The following is a 9,379-nucleotide window of genomic DNA, read 5'->3' on the forward strand; positions in this document are numbered from 1 at the left end:
AGTTTAGTATGAGCGTACCTAGTCACGTGGCACAGGTCGGTGGGGCAGTCGCGACGGGCAGTCTGAGAAGGGCATCTCTTCGTCTCTTAGTTACAAGCATATTCCGCCTGGCAAATGCACAGACCCACCCACCAAAGCTCGATAGATACCTGGATAACCGAGGTTTCCTTTAAGGTGCCGTGAAGGCTAACACTTGCGTCAGCCTCGGCACCGGAGCCGATGACAACCAACCTGACCCAACTGCCACAGCTTGTGCCCCGCCTGCTCCCAGCTGCTTTCGACGATTGTCGACGACGTTCGATGGTGGCCTCGATTATTTTCGAAGGAGACTTGAGGGGAATCCGAGAGTTGACCTGACTGATGGTGTCTTGCGCAGCTACCTCGGTGCCTTATACCTGACGATCCCAGGACCCACGAGCGGCTTCTCGAGATGGACCGGAAGACAGCGACGCTCCCTATCCTTGTGCTTCCGCGCAACACCGTTCTTTTACCGGGCATAGTTCAACGCATTGTCGTCTCATCGAACCGCCCGGACATCGCATCGCTGCTCGCGGCCGTCTACACGCGCGCTGCTTCCAAGGCGCCGAACGGCCGCATCGATGCCGTCCCCATCGCGTGCATCCCCCTCGCCTCCCCGTTCCTCGGCCCCAACGGGCAGCTCCTGATCCAGGATGGCGAGCGAGCCGTCCGCCCCAACCGCGGGGATGTCGATCCGGCCAAGGCTTCCAAATCCGATCTCTTCGACTGGGGGGTCGCCGCTCGGATCACGGGCCTCGAGGGTGGCGTGGGGGAGTTCACATTGCTGGTCCAGGGCGTCACCCGCGTCCGGCTTGAGAAGGCGTACCGCGAGAAGTCCTATCTCGAGGGCAAGGTGGTCTATTTCCAGGACGAGGAGAGCCGCGTGGACGCCACCCTGGAAGAGCTCGCCCAGCACCTAAAGCTTCTATCCAGGGAACTTGTCGCCGTGCTCAGGCTGTCGGCCATCCTCCCGCGCTCCAACGGGCTCTCCCCGTTGCTGGCCCGCCGGCTCGACCTCTTCATCACGAGACAGAGGCAACCGGGCGCTCTCGCCGACTTTATGGCCAACATTTTGTCATTGTCGAACGAGGAGAAGCTCCAGGTGCTGGCTCTGGTGGATGTCAAAGAGCGAGTCACGAAAGTTATCGAGCTGCTGGACCGCGAAGTGGGCAACCTCAAGAATAACATGAAGATTACGACCTACACCACCACCACAATACCGTTCGACGTCGATCCCGATACGCCCAGGAACGAGATCGAGAAGATATGGAGATCAGGAATACCAAGAGCACCCGTCAAGGTCGGCACCTCGTCGGGGATGGGTGTCCCTTTCCCGCCCCCGCCGAAGCTGATGGGCCGGCGCGGCGGGGATGCGGACGAAGATGACCCGGAACCCAACGAAATAGATGAGTTGAAAAAGAGGCTTGACGCCGCAAAACTGTCCCCCGAGGCTGCCAAGGTTGCCGACAGGGAGCTCAAGCGGCTCAGGAAGATCCATCCTGCGCAGGCTGAGCACGCTGTTTTGCGAGCGTACCTTGAGACCCTGGCCGATATTCCTTGGACGACGACGACCAACGACCGCCTCGGTCCGGAGACGCTTTCCAGGGCGCGGAAACAATTAGACGACGACCATTACGGCCTGGAGAAGGTCAAGAAGCGACTCCTGGAGTACCTGGCTGTTCTTCGGTTAAAGCAATCCATCAATGATGACGTGGATGCGCAGATCAAGAAGGCCGAGGAGGAGCTCGGTACAGCGGATGCGGCAAGCACGGACGAGAAGGCCGATGCCCCCTCGCTGGACCCCACCTTGGAGGAGAAGATTAAAGCCAACAGGGCGAAGCTGGACGTCTTGAGGAGCAAGCGCATGGTCGACAAGTCGCCCATTCTCTTGCTCGTCGGCCCACCAGGAGTCGGCAAGACAAGTCTCGCGCGATCGATTGCCATCGCGCTGGGGAGGAAGTTCCACCGAATCAGTCTCGGGGGGGTCCGCGACGAAGCCGAGATCAAAGGCCACAGGAGGACCTACGTTGCTGCCATGCCTGGCCTGATAGTGAACGGCCTCAAGAAAGTTGGGGTAGCAAATCCGGTCTTCCTGCTGGACGAGATTGACAAAGTGGGCGGCTCCAGCTTCCATGGAGACCCCTCGGCCGCCATGCTCGAGGTGCTGGACCCGGAGCAAAACCACTCGTTTTCCGATCACTACGTGAACATTCCGATTGACCGTACGTCAACCTTGCGCTCCTTTTTTGGCTGCTTAACAGCTGCGTGGCCCTCCGTTGCTCCCGAGAACAACTCTTTCGCTCACAAGCTGCTTCCTGAGCTGCTCTTGATGTTCAATCGGGAAACTCACTAACATTGTTGAACAGTCAGCAAGGTCATGTTCATCGCCACGGCCAATAGTCTCGACACCATCCCGCCCCCGCTTCTCGACCGCATGGAGACTATCCACCTCCCGGGCTACACGACGCTGGAGAAGCGGCACATCGCCATGCAGCACCTGGTGCCAAAACAGCTCCGTGCAAACGGCCTGAGCGAGAACCAGGTCATCTTCGCGGAGGAGGCCATCGCCAAGATCATCGAGTCCTACACGCGCGAGGCTGGTGTGCGCAACCTCGAGCGCGAGATCTCTGCGGTGCTTCGCGGCAAGGCCGTGGAGCTCGCCGACGCCAAGGACGCGGGCAACCTTGAGCGGTACGACCCGCACGTCGGCGTCGACGACCTGGAGCGGTTCCTGGGCATCGAGAAGTTCGAGGAAGAGATCGCCCAGCAGACGAGCCGGCCGGGCATCGTCACGGGCCTCGTCGCCTACAGCGCCGGCGGCAACGGGAGCATCCTGTTCATTGAGGTGGCGGACATGCCGGGCAACGGCACGGTCCAGCTGACGGGCAGGCTCGGCGAAACGCTGAAGGAGAGCGTCGAAGTCGCCTTGAGTTGGGTCAAGGCGCACGCTTTCGAGCTGGGCCTGGCGCGGAGCGCCTCCGAGAATATCCTGAAAGACCGGAGCATCCATGTCCACTGCCCGTCCGGGGCGATCCCCAAGGATGGGCCGAGCAGCGGCATTGCGCAAGCCATGGCGTTGATTTCGCTCTTCTCTGGCAAAGCGGTGCCTCCCACCCTGGCAATGACCGTGAGTAGCCTACGCTTCGTCTACCCTTCAAGCCCCTCTCATTCATCTTACTCGGCCTTATACCCACTTGCTGGAATGTACATACAGCTAACCAGACATCTCTCTCCGACACGTAGGGCGAGATCTCACTGCGAGGCCGCATTCTTCCGGTAAGCAGCCCTTCATTCCCTCTCACGGTATCCTGAGGGTCGTCAACGCTCTCATGAGCAGGGCATTTGTTCCCAGCTGCTTCCCAAGCACCAGAGAACCGAGTGAAATTTCTGACGCATGTTGTGCTAGGTCGGCGGGATCAAAGAGAAGCTCATCGGCGCTCTGCGGGCGGGAGTCCGTACGGTCTTACTGCCCGCCCAAAATCGCAAGGACCTCAAAGACGTGCCCCAGGAGGTGAAGGACGGCCTGGAAGTTGTCTATGTCAGGTAATGTCACTCTCCCGAATTCGAAGGGCGTTTCAACGCGGCGAAGGCATCGGGAACGCGAGCAGTTGCTGACTTGCCTTTGTCCCCCGCAGCCACATCTGGCAAGCCATCCGCCATGTCTGGCCGGACGGCGGGTGGCCGAGCGAGCAGGATCATCCCGGCATCCAGAGCCGGCTGTGAAAAACCAAGGACGTAAGACCTTGTCTCTCCTTTTCCTTTTCCCCTTTCGGGCGGAGCGATCCAAGGTGGGGGGATACGAGACCTGCGGCTGTGAGACGCGGCAGGCAGCGGCCGATGGCGCACAGCATGCTTGCTCCGGGGCTAGCTCCTATTTCCGCCTCTTCCTTTGCGGGGGTGGCGTGGTGCTGTGTAGGATATATTGCCGTGCTATGTCCTGGACACCGGCTCTGCGTGTCTCGGTCTGGGGAAGGCGACGAGAGGTTGCGCGGTTACGCGGTTACGCGGTTTCTCTGATGAAGGTGGTTACATGACGCTTTTTTCATCTTTATCTTTCGGGAGGTGCATTGCAGGTTGCATAGCCGGTTCTGTTTACATTTTCTTCCCTTTGCAGGCATTCCTTCTTTCTCCTCTTCTGTGTGAGCCTAGCCTTGATCCGTGCTAATGCTTTCCCCCTTTTTCACCATCCGTTGCCACTCCATCGTGTCTTCCGTTTCTTCCATGTGCGAGATGAACGAATTTACTGGCTCATGCCAGGCCTGCTCTCCAGGGTTTCTCTCACTCTTTTCCTCCGGACCGTGTGTTTGTGGCCAGCCAGTTGTGCCCCCTCCCGTGCCCCTTCCTCCTGGCAAGATGTGAAATGGGAGAGATCAGAGTGGCGCATCGCCCGCTCCCAGCGTGTCTCGGATAACGTCTTGTCGCGGACCCCGACATGTTGTGGTGACACTAGATCTTGTGTCTGCTGCATATGGGGCCACACGACGAGAGATTTCGGCTGCTTGCAGCTCGCTGCCTTTCCGAAAGCCGGAGCTCGGACTGCTGTGGCTTGGTTGCGCAGTCTCATGTTCGGTTCGCCGGGCTGGGGCCGGCGGCTGTGTGGAGTGGAGGGTTTGGGCCTGGCTGGGTGTGAATTCAGTCCACGCGGCTGGCGTGGCGTTGGTTGGGACTGCGGGACACCTGGCTCGTTGTAGTGTATGACTGCCGTCTTCCGTGGCAGTAAGACAGGGGAGAAAAGGCGGGTGGTGGGCGGGCGGCGTAAGCGGAGCGGGCGCGCACGAACGCTTCTCCAACTGCGCGATCGTCCGCGACTCCGGTCCGACATCAACATCAGGAACATGGGAAAATGCTCCGATTTGTGGGGCGCCGCCGCCGTGTGGTTCTAGTTGTACTCTCCGCGGTCGATCGTGAGTGCGGCGCGTTGGAATCACACGTGGCACGATGCCCTCCTGCTCGATCGTTCTGTTTACACCTGCGCCCCTGGATGGCAAACGCCATTGGGTACCCCTCGTGAGCTTGTATAGCTACAACCTGACCGAGATCGACTCATCGCGACCAATCCACAGACTACTTTCTGGCATGTTGATATCATGCCCAACGGCTGCAGGCGTCGCCGCTAGCATAACGGCCGGCTGCTACTCACCGCGCCGGAACCCGTGCGGATTAATCTTCCTTGGGAGACCCTGCCGGGAACCGATGTGTCCGCTGGTCATCACTTGACGCCGCTGTTCCCTGGCGCACCTGAGCTCCTCCGCAGCGCAGCGCTCTGCCAAAGCCATGGCACAACCGGTAGTACAAGTATCTCCTCCCGCCTCCAGCGTGTACTCAAGAAACATCGCTCAGGGGATGGAACGAATCTGGACCGTGCTAAGGTGTGGCTGTACTCACTCGAGCATGTTGTGCGCACATGCCCTGTGTTGGCCGCAGCACAGGGCGTCGCAAGTTGCCGCATCCGTTCAACACCAGCCTCCTCTCTCCCGTTGCATCTCGATTCTGGGTGTCTCGCTTCCCCACTCGTCGCCGAGGTTATTTCCCCTGGTAGGTGGGCTCCGATCAACAAAGGTCGGCGGGCTCTTGACACAACAGTACCACTGACTTGGACAGGTCTCTTCACCCGTTCCGTTGTAGGACTCGACTCGGAGAGAATATCCCTGTCCAGGCCCGAGATTTGGTCGTTCCTCTTTTGTGACACCCGAGGCGTTTTTCTGCTTCATCAGGCAAGACAGTTGGAACGGCCACACCGTGCCTACCTTGCTGACTCGTCAAGCAGAGAGAACACGTGGGTCAGAGACCGGGAAGGCCACCAAATTAATCCGGGGTGAGGCGTAAAATGAGTGGAGGCAGCGCAACTGCCGTCGGTAGTCTTGTTTCCGGGTCTCGGAAGGCAGAATCGCGTAACCGCAGGCCCGACTTCAGCGACGTGTAAAGAGACATGATGCCAGTTGTGGTAGAGTAGATGCGGCGACGATTGCTCTGACCGTCCTTTAATCTCGGTTCTTCGGCGGGATGGGTGTTGTGTTTTGTGGGTGAAGGGCACGGTGGTAAGAATGACAAGAGGGGAAAATAACTGTAGTGAGTGAAACGCGTTTTCACTACAGTATTATGCACGAAAGGTGTTGTCATGATCAGCGCGGGCAGGACAAGAGACAGGAGAATCCAAGTACACTAATACAAAGACGGGTTCATGAGCCGCTCTGAAGCGTTGATCTGCTGCTCAATGCACGGCGCTGAAGCGAGTGGGGACATAGTTACCTGGCGGAAAGGGCATGTGTAACTCAAGGCACCTGCACTTGTTGCATGGATCTTGAAGGATTCTCAAGTTTCGGCGGCGGCATGGAGACTGTGAGTGGCCTCTTCCGTAGTGCGGTTACGGTGGCTTGGGAGCCAAGCCGGGTCATCAGAGAGCGACGCCCAAAGCGCTGCCGTCGCTACCAAAAAGAGCAAATATGTGGGCGTGCTGCGTACTATCTGGATATACTGTGGTACTGTAACCTGCAACTATTCCGTAGGTGTCTGTATTGGATGTAAGGTACGTTAGGTGAGGAGAGTGAGGTCCAGTACGGTCAGCACCATAGATGAAACATAGGTACTATGTACACTAATACACGCACATAGCATGCATCTCGCAGCTGTTCGTCCCATCTCCTCAGGCGTCACAATCACTTCCCGCAAGCATGAAGTCCGTCCACCGATATCACAGGAAACCAAGCAGCCGGAAACCCCGGTCGTCGTCTCTGGATTCCTTGGCGGCGTCGATCCTATTTACTTGCTTCGTTGGGGCTCGTGCGTCGCCCCAGGTTCGCTCTGCAGCGTTAGCTTCACATAACTACAGCAGTATACCGAACCTTGGATGCCAAAGGAAAGTGCCAAGCAATCTGTGAACGGACGGGAAGCAGGTTCACAGCTCAGGTTACTGTTTAGTTGGGCAATTATCACTATGGTATGGTTAGGAGCAGGACGTACGGAATAGTATGTAAATGAATGGAATGCTCTGTACATCGGCTGTAATGAACACTACCTTAACTCGCAGTCAACGTATCCGGAAGCATTATTCCTGAGCCCCACAAAATGTCGGCGACCTGTTGTGCGGAATAGTTGCCGAGTTATTGTGCACGAAAGTAAAACTGCCCAAGGTACCTTGGTAACGGTAGTCGCAACCGTCAGAAGCTGTGCATTGTGGCATAAAGGGACGACCTCCCCTGTCCGTCGGAGCGGCTTTGTCCCCTGGTACATCACCGCTAAATGTAAAATTCCCCGGTCTCAGAGGGAATCTCAGAGGGAAATGATACGCATCGTGTGCGGGGCTCCATCCCAGACGGGCAAACTTCCTTGTCCGCATGGTCTGTCACAGAAAGCAATGGGTTGTGGATAGTGTACTCCGTACCTTAGTTACCTACCTGAGTTAGCTGGGGTACTGTACCTGGGCAGGAACTAGCGCAATGGCTCAAGTGATGGAGCGACGCTAGCGCCGGTAAAACAACAATTTGCTAACTTGCTCAGTGTGAAAGGGTGAGGAGTGGCGCTATGGGCCACAGGCTGTGGATAGCTTTGCGAGCCAAAGCGGGGGGAAATGACGAAGACCGGTTTCACTGGGATTGACGAACCCAAGGAGAAAGCAGGAGGGAGATCCACAGGGTGGCCTTGGGCCCAAGAAGGGACCGGCACCCCAGGGTGGTTCCGGTCAGGCTGACCAAAAGTCACCTCAGGGTTGCTGTTGCCTGTCAGGACCAAATCGTCGCTCACGGCAGGGTGATTGCCCTGCAAGGCGCTTTCCTGCTTGGTACATACCATGGCAGGTATGTAGTTGAAGCTTATAAGGAAAAGTGAAAGGCACCTGAATTACCTAGGTAGGCAAGCTGGATACCTGATCACTTGTGCAGTGTAGGAACTCTGGAGCAAGTACGAGGCATCTTCAAGGGACATGATGCTGAACGGAAAGATGCATGGAGGACGGAATGTACCTCGGTATGCGTTCTCTTAGTGCCAACGGCCGTTAGGTAATTACCGGCAACCATCAACCACTGGACGCCGCGCAGCAATTGACAGCTTGATAGCAGTTCTCCCCGCCCAACCCCCGCGGTCTCGGCTCGGCAACGCCAAGGCACGAATTTTCCGAGAGCAACCCTCCGTGTCCATCCGCCCGGAGGGGGTATGCTTGCTCTACACTACCGCTCCTGGCTACCTTTAGCTACCTTACGTATTTTACCTACGACCGGGCCAAAGCGCAGTGGCACTTGGCGCTAGCTAACGCCCTTTGATCGTCAAAGTTAGGTATTCTTCCTGTGACGGGCCGAGCGTCCTGGTGCGTAGTGTACTGTGTTTGTGAGGTACTCTGCGCTGCAGCCGCTGCGTCCAGCGTACCGGCGCATAAAGTGTGCCTGATGGAGTTAGTGTACATAGTGTACACGGTATCGGTACGGGGAGCAAGCGGCCCGCGCTGCAGGGGCCGCGATGCAACCGTCAACCCCTGTCCTGGCCTATATGAACCAACTTTTAAGCGCTTCAGCCGATCTTTCCACTTCGTGGTGGAGGGATCTGATCAATCTGATTGACGAAAATTTCCTTTGACGTTTGAGTGTCCCGCTGGGGGATCTCGATCCTCCCGTAGCATGTGGGCGCACCAAGGACCTTGTCTCAGCAGCTTGAAAGCGGAAAGAAATGGACGAGGCGCTGTGCGCTGATGAGACTCGGTTGTTGATAACGGGGTAAGAGGGATGGCTCAGGAAAACTTAGGAGCTTGTCATATACTACCTGCCTTGATACCTGTTACACGTGCTTGCATCCCCGGGGGCCGGCTGTGTTGTGCTTTCCACGGCCGCCAATTCGTGCGTATGCTTGGACGATCACCCGCCTCTCAAAATAAGCCCCAAAAGCACAAGGCGTTCCCCGACATGGGATGAACGGCGACAGAACCCGCCCGTTCGGCCCCTGCACGGTCAACCCCACAGCGCCGCACTCATGCGTGTGATGGTGACATACCAACGATGACCACTCCGCAAAAGGCAATCCACTCAGCATGGTCGGAATCTCGATTTGTCACCTGCGTGCCCTGGCCGACGGTTAGCTGATTTCGCCATCCGCAGAAGATTGGCTTCCTTCCCGTTATCGCGGAAGAAGGAGTGCAAGCAGAGTGTGGATGCCCTTGTTCTGAGAGTTCCCCTGCATGATAACGTTGGGCATCCTCGTCCCGAAATGCGTCGTCATCGCCCCGCCGTCTTCGGAGAATTTCCAGCCCTGAGCGGTACGCTAAGGTGGTTGAACCGCTCAAGCGCCAGGCTGGGTGAGGACGGATGTTCCGCACACCACTTTACCGAGATACGATCGCTAACGCTGGGTTCTTCCCTCTTGGGCGGTTGGGTTGGCA

The 9,379-nt window shown here is 57.5% G+C and overlaps 2 protein-coding genes across 2 annotated transcripts; one reads left to right on the top strand and one right to left on the bottom strand.

Moving 5' to 3' along the window:
• Positions 1–124: 124 nt before the first annotated feature.
• Positions 125–4,000, top strand: THITE_2115270 (uncharacterized protein). The gene is made up of 5 exons (XM_003653107.1): positions 125–2,240; positions 2,385–3,145; positions 3,262–3,294; positions 3,425–3,561; positions 3,654–4,000. Exons 1-5 carry the CDS (start codon positions 431–433, stop codon positions 3,739–3,741), a joined length of 2,829 nt encoding a protein of 942 aa, XP_003653155.1. The 5' UTR covers positions 125–430; the 3' UTR covers positions 3,742–4,000.
• Positions 4,001–4,220: 220 nt separating this feature from the next.
• Positions 4,221–5,736, bottom strand: THITE_2115273 (uncharacterized protein). The gene is made up of 2 exons (XM_003653108.1): positions 5,404–5,736; positions 4,221–4,995 (listed from the first exon to the last, which is right to left on the bottom strand). The coding sequence occupies exon 2, from the start codon at positions 4,580–4,582 to the stop codon at positions 4,259–4,261; it is 324 nt and encodes a 107-aa protein (XP_003653156.1). The 5' UTR covers positions 4,583–4,995; positions 5,404–5,736; the 3' UTR covers positions 4,221–4,258.
• Between the last annotated feature and the right edge of the window lie 3,643 nt (positions 5,737–9,379).

This window comes from Thermothielavioides terrestris, chromosome 2, assembly GCF_000226115.1.
Source record: "Thermothielavioides terrestris NRRL 8126 chromosome 2, complete sequence".
Lineage (NCBI taxonomy): Eukaryota > Fungi > Ascomycota > Sordariomycetes > Sordariales > Chaetomiaceae > Thermothielavioides > Thermothielavioides terrestris.